The sequence below is a fragment of the Rhizophagus irregularis genome, chromosome 8 (assembly GCF_026210795.1).
Source record: "Rhizophagus irregularis chromosome 8, complete sequence".
Taxonomy (NCBI): Eukaryota; Fungi; Glomeromycota; class Glomeromycetes; order Glomerales; family Glomeraceae; genus Rhizophagus; species Rhizophagus irregularis.
Window position 1 is genome coordinate 356,827 of NC_089436.1, and position 16,981 is coordinate 373,807.

At 26.7% G+C, this 16,981-nt stretch overlaps 1 protein-coding gene across 1 annotated transcript; it reads right to left on the bottom strand.

The window, feature by feature from the left end:
- Positions 1-14,728: 14,728 nt before the first annotated feature.
- On the bottom strand, positions 14,729-16,316 carry OCT59_027989 (uncharacterized protein; the record flags this gene model as incomplete). Its single annotated transcript, XM_066147006.1, has 4 exons — positions 14,729-14,784; positions 14,865-15,158; positions 15,641-15,749; positions 15,822-16,316. The coding sequence occupies 4 exons, from the start codon at positions 16,314-16,316 to the stop codon at positions 14,729-14,731; spliced, it is 954 nt and encodes a 317-aa protein (XP_065993763.1).
- Positions 16,317-16,981: the final 665 nt, after the last annotated feature.

Sequence of the window (16,981 nt, forward strand, 5' to 3'; positions counted from 1 at the left end):
ATAATACATCAGATACTGTACAGTACATCAGCTTGAGTATTCACTTGTTTCTCACAAACTTCACATTGTTTTAAAAATAAATTCGACTAGTAAAAAAAAACAATACAAAAAATACATTAATTGGAATTGAAATTTTACAAATATTTTGTGATAATTTTACCAAAATATTTTGTGATAATAATTTTATTAGCGATGCTCTAATAAAGAATTTTTATCCGAAAATTTCCATAATTTCTCCGTGGCTTCCGTGAAAATGATACATTCACACGGGATATCCGTGTTAGATCCATGAAAATGATACATTCACGGAAAAATCATGGAAATATAAAACACATCAACATTTTTTACAGATTACAGTGATGCAAATAGCCGAATATACACCTTTAGGATTCAACGTCATTTTTTTAAATTATAGTAAGATTATGATGGGTGTCAACATTTATCGTAATTAACTAGTATAAAATTAAATAAATACTTTAACCTATAACGACATAATGGATTGAATTTTCTCTTGGTCGGACTTGTCTCTGTTCTTATGCCCTTGGATTCTGGACTCTCAGTATCTCTTAGTTTTTATCAACCCGTAAGTACTTTTCTTTGTAAAGTTTTTTTATCCCGCATTTTATAACGATTGTACCAAAATAAATTTATCATCATGTGATACCATGTTGACCAATTTTATTGGTCATCTAATGTCGCTCATCACGCACATGACGGTCATGTCGTACATAAGAAATCTGAATAATAGTAGTATAGTACAGATCACACTATAATAAAAGGCAAAATCCTACATTTAACAATTATCATTTGTACTAATAAATACCTGCCTCATTATTAAAGCTGTAAATACATTATTGAAATTTGATTAATTAGTTTTATTATTTTTCACATAATAGTTTACCCTGAATTATAACAAATGGTTATGTATCCTTTATTTTTTAAATAAAAAAAAATAAGAATTAACTTAAGTTTGATTAATGCTACATGAAATTAAAATATGAAATAATCCCACTAGTGTACATAGATATATAATCGTATCGGAAAGTGATACCCGATTTAAAATTGAAGACAAAAACAAAAATACGTGTATTTTTTCACTAGTAAAATAAAAATTTATACTTGATAACGCCAAAACAGCAGCCTTCTTAAAAAGAACTATCTAAATTTCATCTTTTCTTTAGCACAGCTTTAAGACTCTTGGCAGAGCATCACACTTCTAGGTAATATATTAAATAGCTACTAAATGTTTTCCGGTTTGTTTCTGATAAATTCGCTGACAAATCAATAGTTAAAATTTTATTCAATTTTAACTTCTTCGTTATATACGTTAATATTTTTCTCTAATTTTGAAAAGTGGTTCAATAATCATAGCTGATATTTTGATCATAGAAATTATTGTAGGACATCTTAAAAAGAACAAATACCGGATAGCACTGACTAAGGAATCCCCATTTTGACGTACCCTCCTTATAATATGTAGAGGTAATTTTTAATTCTGGTAAAGTTAGGTTAATTCTGGCCGATTTTTCCATGTTCCATACAAAGTATCCCGGGTACGATCCAATTTTTTAAATAAGGTAAATTGGTTTATACCCGGGTACCTTACGGTAAGTGAAAAGTTTCCACAACAAAACAAAAAAAAATGAAGTATTGTAACACTCTATAAAATAAGCAGATACGTTTTTATACTGAAAGATATGGTTTGTATACTGAGAGATACGTCTAGTCATCTAGTTACGTCTAGATACGTTTAGAGATACGGAAAAATGCTGAAAAAAAACGTATCATGTGAGATACGGCCTATATAATGGTAATTCCTTTCCACAATTCTGTACTACTACTTTCTACTATTAAATTGATCTCATCTAATATAGTAATATAACTATCCTTCTTCTTAACATTTCTTTCATAAAAGCTTTAAACTGTAAATTTCTTAACATTTCTACCTAAAGGTAGTTCTAATTCTAAAATTATTACCAAAATCTGAAATACTGAATCTGAAATCTAAAATATATTTAAAAACCAAATTTCAAAATGCCAAAATACGAACTTTGCCAAAATACCAAAATTTGTATTAATAATAAATTTATAATAATATAACTTATAAAACCTACTATATATTTTATAATATTTTCATTCTGCTTCTTTAGACAATAACATATTGAAAAAAATATTTATTTAATAAAGGTATTATTGTAAAGTATAAAAGACTATTTTTTAATTTAGCATATTAATGGTGGCTGCAAATATAATGAATTACGTTTTTAAAAAAGGATTTTTTTTAAATCTTTTAAAAAAAGTCTAATATTTTTTTATAAAAAAAAAATTACTGAAATGATTTTAATTAAAAAAGCAAATATCAAAATGGTATAGCATTAGAAAATTTTAGTTATATCATTTAGTTATATTCATCCATTACATATATTAGTTAGGCCGCTCTAACAAATAGTTTTTAACATCACATAGCACAAGAAAATTAGGGTAATAAAATTTTAAACATACAAAAAATCATGTGACTAATAAAGCTAATTGACCGATAATATTTAATACAAAGTGTTTGTTTCAATCCAATTTTTTGGCAAAAATGTGATGAATCTGACTTAATTTTTTAATTCATATATAGAATATATTACATAGAAAATGATTTTGATATTAGCCTTTAAGCTTATTTTTAAATTATTATGGGAATTTTAATTGCTTCTAAAAATTGTGATTGATTACACATATCAAAAGTTAATTAATCATCGAAATTAATAAAGAAAGTATTTTCTTCATTTTCCAAAGTTTTCAGGTTCTAAAATCAACGTTTACAACATTTAATCACTTGGCCAATGACCGCCAATCAAATATAATCCACCAAATATTGTCTATATTGATCAATTTTAATCGAGAAATCCAGAATAATGATTGATTATATTTTATTTGATTACAGCGTTGAGATAATTTCGCCCATAGTTTCTGGGATGCCAATTGGCTTATAAATTAAAAATTCATCATCCAGACCTGTGTTAGCTGGTTTTCTTATGGAACTATTAGTGGATGGGTACATATTTTATAATACTCAGTAATTATCCTGTTATTATAATATAATAAGCTAATATTTTCAGTAGTTTACCTCAAACCTTTTTAAAAGCCACAAAATTGGCACTGTAAGGTATATGATTCAACAATGGCCCACAGCCCCACACTAATTATTATAGAATTAAATATCAAAAGTTATGTTATTATTTATATTTTGGTTGAATGTTGATTTAATATAAAGATTTCAACCCACTATCCCACTATCAGATGGTCATGTTTATATTTCCAGTTAAGTGCGACGCGTCCTTTTAACTTTTACATGTCATTTATTATATGAAAAAATATCTAATAATTATGTAATTTATGTAATTGTAGTTTGATAAAGCAGCTGTAGGATAAACTGTAATAACTATGTATTCTAATGTATGTTTTTGTAGCCGGGTATGATGAGTATATTGAATATATTTGAGTGCTTACGCATAACTCATGTAACTATAAATAGTATTTTTATGCATAAAAAAATAGGTTCAATAAAGTTTGAGTGCTGAGATTTAATAATAATTAACCGAAAATATTCTGTGGTAAACGCGTAATTAATATATATTTGTGTGTTAATTTGCGTTACAAAAAAATAATCGACTTTTTTATTCCTATAAAAATCCTTTTTTTCTACGCGTAATTTTTTTTAAAATATTCCTTCTTTTTCAAGACATTTGTTATAACTTGTAAACTTGCAGTTAAGTTTTAACATTTTTTTTTTTGAAAAGTTTATAATTTTCTCAAATAAAATTTTTCAAAAAGTAATACTATAGTGTACTAATCATTTTTGTTATTATATCAATACGGAAAAAACAATTCCCGACGTATCTTTGGCCTGAAAGTTGTAGATTCTCCTCAGTTCTGTTGATGTTTCTACAACACCACTGATAAGTGATAACGCTCTCACAAAGCCACGCCTGGGGATGCTCTTACACTACTACTATCAGATTAGCAGAACAGGACTAAAAACATGACACTATCCCGAATATGCATCTCCGCAGTCCAACTGTAGAGTACGTTTATGGCTGGACTTCTTTGAAACGGAAGCCGGATTTAAAAGAACCCTAATGCGTATCTGTCTGTGCATTCTGTGTTTATGGCTTGAGTTCGTTGAAACGGAAGCCGGGTTTAAAAGAACCCTAAGACACGCACGAGGCCGTTGTATATTCTGGGAGTAGATGTCTAGCTATGATGATTTCAAAATTTCATTTTTTCATTGATGAAGCTTATTTACATGCTACATATTTTACGACCCTCGTTCCAATTTGATATATTACGATCGAATATCATAATAACAATCAAATAAGTTTAAATGGATCGGATAGACGGATGAGATGACGGACTATCCGGTTTATATCATCTGAACTTATTCTTGTATACTGATGCCTAAATGTTCGTGGAGCAAATACGCGTACAATTGACTTCAACGAACTCCTAGAAGTTGGAGATCCTTAAGAAATTGTACCTCTAATTTGTCTTTGAATTGTTACGCAACATGGTACTGTAAGGTTAGGCAATGCGCATGTGAAGTCATAATCCCGAATAGATGAAGGAGTACCGGATTCATCAAAATTGCGAGAAATTTCCTGAATTAATCCCTGTCCATTTTTTGCACACACGGGCTTTTCAGAAGAGATACCAGAGGTATTACCAGAAGTAACAGTATCAGATATTTTTGTAACGATACTTGACTTTGCCCTGCTTTACTAAGCTTCTTTTCCTTATTTCGTTTCCTAATCTCATCGCTAATATTTTTCTTATGGACCTCATCCGTCTCAATTTCACATTCTCAGCTTCAAGCTCAGTGATACGCTGTATCAATATTTCAAGCTCTGATGATATGATCTACAATGTTTAAGCTATATCATGGCCGTTGACACATTAGAAAAGGTGACTACTTTTACCGTAGTATAGAAAGCTACTATTTTTTTCCTATTATGTATGGTTGTGCGTGTAACATAAAGTAGTTTTTTAATAAAAAAGATAGAACTTTTATGAAGCAGCCGATGAAGGATCATCAAAATACTTGCCAGGTATACTCTTACTAGACGAATTTAGAAAAAAAAATGGTAGAATACCCATTCCTATTCCTATTCCTATTCCTAATCGTATTCCTAGTCGATTGTAACGGCTCCATATGAACTCATCTTATTTATATTAAAATAAAATTTCGTAGTACATATTATAAACTTCTATTCTTTGAACATATTTTAGTAACATATTAAAAGAACGGCTAAGAAAATTTCTTGGAAAAAAAAGGTTAAATTTTATAAATGATTACGCAATGTTTGATTACTCTCACATCAGTCACATGAAAAACACGTAATATTTTTTGATGTGAAGCGTACAATATTTTAGCTTTATACGTATCTTTATTCGCTTTATACGTATCTTTTCGTACTTTATTATATAACATAACGTAAAGTATGCGAATAATTTGTAATTTTCATAATTATTAAAATGTAATATTATTTTAGTCTGAGAAAGAACAAACAAAAATTCACACATATAGAATGAGGATTTAGAAGTAATTAAAAAAATATTATATTTTTGCCTAATTGTTCTTCTATATATGCATCTGTTATTTTAATTATCACCATTAATTAAGGTAATATAGTTCATTAGTTCATTATATTGCTACAGTACTACTATCAAAATGTTTTCTATGCATTTTTTTTAAAAAAAATTCTGAACTGAAGTTTTAGATCTATAGATTTCAGATTTATACTAATATATAACAAGTATAAAATACAGTTATAAGGTTAAATTTGATGATAAACAAAATTTTGCTTTTACATTATTTTAATATTCTATTAACCATGTAAACAAAGAATTAAATGCAATTTTCGGAATTGATATTGAGTTTGGTAAAATCAACTTTTATTGATTCTAATGTAGAAATAAATATTGTATAAAAATACGATTTAATAAAACAAATTAAATTCATATAATTTACCTGAATATTCTATTCCAATTAAACCATCATTACTATCGGCATTTTTTGGTTCTGGAAGATTTTTAAAATCTAAAATTCTACTTGTATAAACTGCTTGAGGATGTGTCATATATGGGAGTGTACTTGTAGAAGATAATGGTGATTGAGCTGTTGAAAATGATGAGGATGACTTTTTATTAACTTCATCTGCTTCGTTGATTTGTTTGTTGATAATACAATTATTTTTATTGCAATTTTTCCATAAATCATCAAATAACTTTCGTAATTCTTCTGCATTAGGTCGGTTTAAAGGGTCTGCATCCCAACATTGATTAATAATGTCAAAAATTAATTGAGGAATTTTATAATTAGACTTTGGCCTCAACCCATTACAAATTTTTATTGTTAAGAATTCATCGTGAGCTATATCATAATATGGAGGGAAACCTGTACAAATTTCATATGCAATAATTCCAAATCCATAAATATCACTTTTTTGAGTATATTCTTTTCCTCTTAAAACTTCTGGAGCTACATAAGGTAATACACCATATATTTTTTTATTATTATTTTGAGAGGATTTGACATTTGCTGGTTGACATAATCCCAAGTCAGTAATAAAAGCTTCTTTATTAAAATCACTTAATATATTTCCACAATGAAAATCTTGATGAATTAATCCTTTTTTATGAATATCTCTAAGACCAAGTGCAATACAATATAAACTCCACAACTTTTGATCCCAATCCAGTGAAATAAAGTTGTTATTTAAATGTTGTCTTAAGCTACCATTTTTTAATTCCATCACCATTATAAAATTATTTGTTTTTGGATCTTTGGTAATACCAAAACAACGAACTATATAATTAGTAAAATGTGCTAAAATATTTGATTCAACCTTAAAAGAATACTATAGTTAGTTTAACATTTATAAAGGCTAATACTGCTAAAATCAGTAAAAAATATCTTACTTCTTTTAAAAAATCTGCTGTAATATCTTGGGAATTATGTAAGCACTTTAAAGCGACTTTTGTATCACCTATTCTTTTCAAATTTTTCAATTGAAAATCATTTCTAGGTACTTTCCAAGGACCATCTTTCCAAACTGCTTTAAAAGTAGTTCCAAATCCCCCTTTTGCTAAATATTCAACATCTTCAAATTTATCATATTCAATCCATTCTATGATTTGGCGATTATTTTTAGCGTTTAATTGTGCTTTTTGAATAAATTCATCAACGTCATGATTTCCACTTGTCCAATTTTTGAAATTTTGTCTAAAATATTGTGATTTACATAACTGACAATAATCATGACCAGTTCTAGGTTGCTTACAATTGTTACATAAATCATAATCTTTATAACGATTTTTTAATTCTTTGTCTGTTATTAGTTTATTAATTAACGATTCTTGTTCTTTAGTCAAATTCCAAATGTTAAAATCTTTTATTTGTTCAAATACATCATCACTTAGTTTAATTTCATCCATTTTAATAAATAATTTTTTAACAAAAAAATGTTATTAATTCGTATATAAAAATTACTGAAAAATAATAAAGGAAAGAAAAAAAATGAAAAAAAAAGTGGTGAAACGTTATTTTATGTTGAATAATGGCGTGAAACAAGACTAAGTTAAATACACAAATAATCTGATCGGCAATTACAATTTTGGTAAATAAGGGTTTTTATTTAAATTTTCTATAATAGGTAAGATTAAATAAATATTTTAAATATAGTGAGTATTATGTTATGGCAAGCCGAGTTGGGCGGGTGAAAAATCAAGCATGGATTGATAAAATGTTACACCATGCCTGACATTTTACCTGTTCATGCTTATCTGTACGTGCTTGATATTTTTATCTGATGTTTATCTGTACGTGCTTGATGGTTTTATCCGACCATACTTGACATTTTATCCGTCCATGCTTGATGTTTTTATCCATCTGTGCTTGATATTTTTGTCCGTCTGTGCTTGATGTTTTTGTCCAACTGTGTTTGATTTAATCCAACTATACTCGATAATTTTATCTTTGTCAAAAATTAGTTTCTTTGTCAGCACAGGGTTGATATTTTGTCGGTCACATGTTTTTAAGTTTAGCGTAGTTTTTACACGAATTTTTATTTTATTTTATTGGCTTTTTTTTTTATAAAACAATTTTTGTAGAGAATTTTATTTTTAATATAAGCAAAGGCTTTTTTTTGATAAAATTTCGTTAGAGAATTTTTTTCATTGATAGGGATAGATAATTTCGTTAAAAAATTTTATTTGATAGAAATTTCATTGGTTTGACATATACCTAATTTGTTGGAACAATTTTTTTTAACAGGAGAGATTTTTTTTTTAATGGAGAATCCATTGAGATTTTTTTTTTGTAGAAAATTCTTTGGAGAATTTTTTTAAAGGGAAGATTTTTTTGATAGATAATTTCGTTAGAAAATTTTTTAACAACTGAAGTGAGATTTTTTTTGATGGAGAATTTCGTTAAGAATTGTTTTAATAGGAGGGAGTTTTTCTTAATAAAGAATTTCTTTTGGAATTTTTTGTAATAGGTGAAAGTATTTTTTGACGGGGGATTTTATTAGAGAATTTTTTTCTTAATAGGGGGATTGTCTTTGATAGAGAATTCCATTAAAGAATTTTTCTTTAATAGGAAGATAAATAATTTCGCCGAGAATTTTTTTTTTTTGATAGATCATTTCGTTAGTAAATTTTTTTAACAGGGGAGATTTTTTTTTTTGAGAGAATTTCGGTAAAGATTTTTTTTTTAATGGGAGGGAAGTTTTTTTTGATATAGAAATTTTTTAGAGAATTTTTTTTAATAGGGAAAATGTGTTTTTGACGGGAGATTTTCGTTAGAAATTTTCTTTAATAGGGTTCGCTGGGAGTATATAAAAATTTACTTAATTTACTATGCTATTTAGGATTCTATCATAGTTTTTCTTAATTTATCTTAATCTTATTAATGTTAATATTTTTTTAATTTTATTCTTAAAAGTTAATATACTTCGCGAAAATTAATGTTTTTATTTAAAAATTAATATTTTTATTATTTATAAAATCCTTTTTAAAATTTAATAATTCTTAAAATTAATGATTCTTAATATAAATAATAAATATGAACAAAAATGCATGTTATTTTTCGCAGAGCTGAAAAGTAATCTTTATTCATAATGCCCCTATTTTTTGGCAGAACGTCCTTTCAGCGAAATGTCTTGTAACTATTTCTGGTTGAAGTAAATTGGCATTACTTGCGTACTCCTCTTAATCTTCCCATCACATCTTCCCATCACTCCTTTTTATCTCCCACTCCTCTTCGTTTCCCATCACTTCTTTTCGTCTCCATTACTCCTTTTCATCTCTCATCATCATGTCCTATTTCTCCTTTTTGTTTCCTATCACTTCTAATTACTCTTTTTTACTCCCTTTCATCTTCTATTACTTTCCATTACTCCATTATTATTTCATTTGTTTATTAGCATCTTTCTCCTTGATCATTGTAATTTACTTATTTTTTTTATTTATTGTTATTGTTTCTTTTATTTGTTCAATAAAAATAAATATGGTGATTTTTTTCTTTGAAATCGTAAAATGTGTGACTTAAATTTTAATATTGCGAATAAAATTTCATTAAATAAGATTATTTTGAATAAATATGTTTGCAAAAATTTTTTTTAAAAAATATATTTTGCAATAAAATTTTAAGTTTAACCAATCAAAATTAGATACATCATATGACATATTTGAAAAAAAACCCAGGCGATGATCGCCCAGCAACGTTTACTATCAATATATATTAAAAGTAGTTAAAATAGTAGATTTTCGAAAAATGTTTTTATGCCAATTATTTAATATTACTAATGAAAAAAGAGAAACACTTCAAAGCAAAATTTCTGCTATATACTTTTTTTAAAGTTAACATTATTTTAAAACCTTTTAATTTATATTATACAATATGATTATATAATAAGAAATTTGTAAAAAATTTCTAATTAAAAAAAAAAATGCTAAAATTAAAGTTTAAAATGGAATCAAAAAATACCAAACTAAAGAAAATTATTAAATAAAGTTAGATAAATTTTTTAAAAAAATGCCATAAAAATAAATTTTAGACATCTGAAATTATTAAAATAAAACAAATAAAACAAAAAAAAAAAAGAATTAAAATTAAATATTAAATAAAGATGAAATTAAAGAAATACCAAGACTAAAGACTAATAATAAATTTAAAAAAATAATTATAAAGATAAAATAAAAAAGTATGCTAATATAGATCAAATAGAATATTAATTATATTAATTAAACAAAGAACTGATAAAATAAAATAAAAATTAATTAAAAAAAATATTAAATTACATTAATAAGATTAAGATAAAATTAAAAAAAACTATGATATAGTGTAGTAGCTGAAATTAAGCAATTTTATATACTACTAGTAAAGCTCCGCATGAGCCAACTGGCTTGTGAGCCGAGCCATACTTAAATTGGCTTGATGCTTGACAAGCCAGCTCAAAAAAGATCAAGCTGGCACCTACAAAGTAATAAAATAAATTCTGATTGGTTACAGTTTCGGTGTCGGTCATATGCATGACTTACTATCTACCGATCCAATCGGTTGATTGATAATCAACTTTTTGTATACGAAAAATAATTTTTTTTTATGCCGATCTTTTTTAAATAATAATTTATTCATTATTATTGTTTAAAAAGATGACGAAAATGTAAGTTAAGGGAAGGATACTTTGTTTTTTTTAATTTGGAAATGTTACTAACGTTCCCTTTCTTTTTTTCTTTAGGGCCCTATAAAAAATTTTTATCCGAATATTTCCATTATTTCTCTGTGTCTTCCGTAAAAATTCCGTGAAAATGATACATTCATGGATATCCGTGTTAGCGAGATAAAAATTTCCATGATTTAAGGCTATAAATTCCATGAAAATGATACATTCATGGAAAAAACATGGAAAGATAAAACACTGATCAGATTTTTTACAGGGGGGACATTATTCTAGACGTGAATTCCATCGAAATGAAGCAAGAACAACCATTCCTTGGAGTTATGCGATAAGTAATTTAATATATAGTTATGAATTGCATTACGAAATAACACCAATGCATTTTTTTTTATTTTCAGGTTTCCGGCTAGTGGAATAATTAACCCTAACTCTTTCACGAGGATTTTTTAGATATAAATCTGGAGTACCTTCTCTTCCTTATAATCAGCAAGAATTGCCGCATATGGGTTTGTATAGTTTGGAAAGTATGTGGTTGTATAATGGCATTTAAACAATACTAATGCCAATTTACTTTTATTTTTTTAGGTTTCCGGCTATGGAATATGTGGTAGGTATTGTTTGGAAGTGTGTGGCTGTGAAATGGTGTTATAAAACACCATTAACACCATTTCTCTCTTTTTTTTTTAGGTAAAGCTCAAGCCCGGCTCAAGCCAGCTTAAGTCCAGCTCGACTTGAGCTGGGATTTATTATGGCTCGGCTTGGCTCAAAAAGCTTGAGCCGATATTTGCCATGGCTCAGTTCATTGTGGACTCAGCTCTCTTAATTTTTCGAGCTGAGCTTGAGCTATGATTTGGATACCTGGCTCAGCTTGAGCCAGCTCATGCAGAGCTTTAACTACTAGTAGTGCTTCGATCCATAGCGGTTTTATCCGGATTTTCATCCGGATTGAATTTCATTAAATTTCGCTGGCACTATGAGTTTGGCCAGAATTAGTATAAATTTTTGGGATAATAATACTTTAATAAATTATATCTGAAATTCATAATCTTTCTCAACCATAATCGTAACATGAAAATATTCAAGTTTTCATCCGGATTGAAGCACTAACTACTAGTAAACCATTTATTTTATAATATCAATTAAAAAAAAAAAAATTTATTTAAATTGTAAAATTTAATAAAAAATTTTCCAATAAATTTTCAATCAATTTTTTATAAAAAAAGATCTCTATTAAAAAAAAATTAAAAAAAACTATTTTTCAAAAAAAAATTTTCTATTAGGACTTCTAACAAAATTCTCCATTAAAAAAATAAAAAAACTTTTCAACCAAAATTCTCTAATGAAATTCTCAACCAAAAAAATATCCCCGATTAAAGAAAAAATTTCTGACGAAAATCTTCCATCAAAAAAACACATTTCCCTATTAAAAAAAAATTCTCAAAAGAATTTCTATCAAAAAAAAAAAACTTCCCTCCTATTAAAAAAAAAATTATTTACCGAAATTCTCTATCAAAAAAAAAATCCCACTTGTTAAAAAAGTTTACTAACGAAATCTATCAAAAAAAAAAATCTTACCTATTAAAAAAAAAATTTTTTAATAAAATCCTCTATCAAAAACAATCCCCTTATTAAAAAAAAATTCTCTAATAAATCAAAAAATTCTTCACCTATTAAAAAAAATTCCCAAAAGAAATTCCTATTAAAAAAAAAAATTCTTAACAAAATTCTCTATCAAAAAAAAAATCAAAAAAATCTCTGATAAAATTATTTTTATCAAAGAATTTTCTACTAAAAAAAAAATTGTTCCAACAAATAGGTATATATCAAAAAAAAAAATCTTATTAAAAAAAAATTCTCCAGTGAAATTTAAATTTTTGACGAAATTATTCATCAAAAAAAAAAACTTGGAAATGTCCCTATCAATAAAAAAAAATTTTCTAACAAAATTTTTTATCAAAAAAAAGTCTTTTATTAAAAAAAAAATTCAAAAGAAATTTTATCAAAAAAAGCTTTTGCCTATATTAAAAATAAAAATTCTCTACAAAAATTGTTTTATAAAAAAAGAAGCCAATAAAATAAAAAAATTCACAAAGCGAACCAAAATACAGTAAAATTACAAGAACTCTATATTCTAAAGTCAACAGTAACTATGAAACTAGTATTTAAAGCGCGACAAAGCCTTTCAGACATAGGGCGTTATCACCTTGGTGTATAAAAAGAGGAAAAAGCACGAAGGAGGGATACCCGCTGTCGGATATTCACACTATCGAACCAAGATTAGAATAAATGAACAGTGATAAAAAAATAAAGTTATAGAATCGAATTACATATAAGAAATATTATAATAGGAATCTATGTTAAAAGGTAGTAAAAAGGAGGAAACATGTCGATAATTAGCAATAACACCAGAATGTAAAAATTGCTTGAAGTCCACCTGATATAAGCGTGATCATCTAAATGTGTCCGTGAGAAGACATAAGGAGTTGGATATAACTGGTTGGGATAAGAGCAGACTTGATGTCGCTGAGGATCCTGTAGGTAAATAAGATCTGTGTTAGGAGGATTGGAAGTGATCGGATTATCCTGAGATCTTTTTCATTTCTTCGAAGTGGTTTTGTGGTGTCGGCAATATGATTTCTTTTTAGCCCTAGTAATACCCAGGGATAGTTCCTATTCTTTAATGGCGTTTGCATGGGTTTCCAAATGTTGACATTAATGTCTTTCATTAAAGGCGTAATAAAGTCGTTAAAAACTTTATCATGTGATCATTTGTTACCATATAATTGTATAGAAGTGAAGAAAGTTTGATAGGAATTAAATGATGAATTAACAAATAAAATGGAGAATTTTTATCGACATTATCGATGGAAAGTTGAAAATGTTTGAATAAAGGTGAATTATTAACACGATTTTCCAAGTTGAACGTACTTAATATTTTTATCTGCTCATGCTTGATGTTTATCTATCATGTGCTTGATATTTATCTGTACATGCTTGATGTTTTATCTGTACATGATGCTTTGATGTTTTTATATGTTCGTGCCTGGTATTTTTTATAGCAAGCCAAGTTGGACTCTTGTCTTATAAATTGAACAATTGTTAAAAATAATTTTTTTCTTTGACTGATCATATAAAAAAGAGAAAATTTTGAATGATTTTTTTATCTTTTTTTTTTATTTATAGTATGTCTGGTTGAAACTTTATTAAAATTGTAACGGTACAATGATTTTTTTATCTGAATTGCAATCTAGGTAATTCATATTAGATCTTTTGTATAACTAACATTCAGATCTGATTTCATCATGTCAATTGCAATACAAGAAATATGTTCTCTCTCTTTTTTAACTATGAATACCAGCTTTGCTAATTTATTGCCTGTAATGTTTAATCTAACAACATAAAGGTAATCTTGAACTCAAAAAATTGTACTACAAATTAATCAATAATTCAAATTTATAATATGTTTAATTTGATTTACTAACTCACGATAATAGCATTGGAGATTTAAGATACTTCTGGATCAAGCAAAACTTTTCTTTTAACATCCTAAGTGCGCTAGAGGACCTTTTTTATTCCTGATACCTTAAATTTGTCCTTTTAATCAAATGTTATTTTATGTCTAAATTTCATCACATGGCACCAGTGATTATTTGATAATTTTTATTTTATTAAAAAATAGTTAATTAAAAAAAAAATTTCAATAAATAATCAAATGATATTTTTTTAAAAAAATATTATGTGTAATTTTTTCTTTAATTCACTACAACGATAAAAAATAGAGAAATCATTCTTTTTTCTCTTAAACTTTAATTGAGGATTCCAGAAAAGTAAGTTAATGTATTGTATAATAAATATATAAATATATATTAATATAATTTTTTAAACATATAAATTTTATAAACTTAAAACAAGTATAAAATACAGTTATAAGAAATTTGATGATAAACAAAATTTTGCTTTTACATTATTTTAATATTCTATTAACTATGTAAATAAAGAATTTAATTGCAATTTTCGGAATTGATATTGAGTTTGGTAAAATCAACTTTTATTGATTCTAATGTATATAAAAAGCCAGAAATAAATATTGTATCAAAAATACGATTTAATAAAACAAATTAAATTCGTATAATTTACCTGAATATTCTATTCCAAGTAAATCATCATTACTGTCAGCATTTTTTGGTTCTGGAAGATTTTTAAAATCTAAAATTCTACTTGTATAAACTGCTTGAGGATGTGTCATATATTGGAGTGTACTTGTAGAAGATAATGGTGATTGAGCTGTTGAAGATGATGAGGACGACTTTTTATTAATTTCATCTGCTTCTTTGATTTGTTTGTTGATAATACAATTATTATTATGGCGATTTACCAATAAATCATCAAATAACTTTCGTAATTCATTTGCATTAGGTCGTTTTAAAGGGTCTGCATCCCAACATTGATTAATAATGTCAAAAATTAATTGAGGAATTTTATAATTAGACTTTGGTCTCAACCCTTTACAAATTTTCATTGCTAAGAAATCATCATGAGCTATATCATAATAAGGAGGGAAACCTGTACAAATTTCATATGCAATAATTCCAAATCCATAAATATCACTTTTTGAGTGTATTCTTTTCCTCTTAAAACTTCTGGAGCTACATAAGGTAATACACCATATATTTTTTTATTACTATTTTGAGTATTTTGAGAGGATTTAACATTTGCTGGTTGGCATAATCCCAAATCAGTAATATAAACATATTGATTAAAATCGCTTAATATATTTCCACAATGAAAATCTTGATGAATTAATCCTTTATTATGAATATCTTTAAGACCAAGTGTAATAAGATATAAACTATTCAACTTTCCCCCCCAATTTATTGAAATGAAGTTGTTATTTAAATGTTGTCTTAAGCTACCATTTATTAATTCCATCACCATTATAAAATTATTTGTTTTTGGATCTTTGGTAATACCAAAACAACGAACTGTCCAACAAGTAAGATATACTAAAATATTTGATTCAACCTTAAAAGAAATTATAGTTAGTTTAACATTTATAAGGGCTAATAATACTAAAATCAATAAAAAATATCTTACTTCTTTTAAAAAATCAGCTGTAATATCTTGGGAATTATGTAAGCGCTTTAAAGCGACTTTTGTTTCACCTTTCCTTTTCAATTGACTATTAAACCAAGGACCATCTTTCCAAACTGCTTTAAAAGTAATTCCAAATCCCCCTTTTGCTAAATATTCAACATCTTCAAATTTATCATATTCAATCCACTCTATGGTATGGTTTATATCCTCAGTTTTTAATTGTGCTTTTTGAATAAATGCATCAACGTCATGATTTCCACTTGTCCAATTTTTGAAATTCTGTTGAAAATGATTAGAAATACATGGCTGGCACCAATCATGACCAGTATTTGGCTGTTTACAATTTTTACATAAACCATCTATTTTATAACGTTTTTTTAATTCTTTGTCTGTTATTAGTTTATCTATTAACGATTTTTGTTCTTCAGTCAAACGCCAATATTCGAAGTCTTTTATTTGTTCAAATACATCATCACTTAGTTTAATTTCATCCATTTCAATAAATAAGTTTTTAAACAAAAAATAGTATGTTATTAATCCGTATGCAAAAAATTACTAAAAAATAATAAAGGAAAAGAAAAAAAATGAAAAAAAAAGTGGGGGAACGTTATTTTTATGATTTCAAGATCGGCAACAAAATTGTGAAACAAGACTAGTTAAAATACACAAAGGAACACAATAATCTGATCGGCAATTAAATTTATCCAATTTTGGCAAATAAGGGTTTTTTATGGCCCGGAAAGGTTGATGAAAAATCATCATGGTGCATGATGATTTTTCACCATGTTGCATGATGGCTTTTCATCATGTTGCATGATGACTTTTCATCATGATTAATGATGACTTTTCACCATGTTTACATGATAACTTTTCACCATGTCTCTTGATGACTTTTCACCATAATTTATGATGACTTTTCACCATGTAACGAATAATTTTCATCATGTGACAAATAATTTTTCATCATGTTTCCTAATGTAGAATTGTTCAATATCCAAAAATAGCTTACCATGCCACTGGTTTTTATATTACAAATTTAGTAAATTTTAAGATTTTCTTTTACAAATTTGGAAATTTACCGATCCTTTGGCATTTTTGCAATCACATTTACCGTATAAAACATTTTTTTGCCATCACATCTATGAATTTTTTTTTCAATC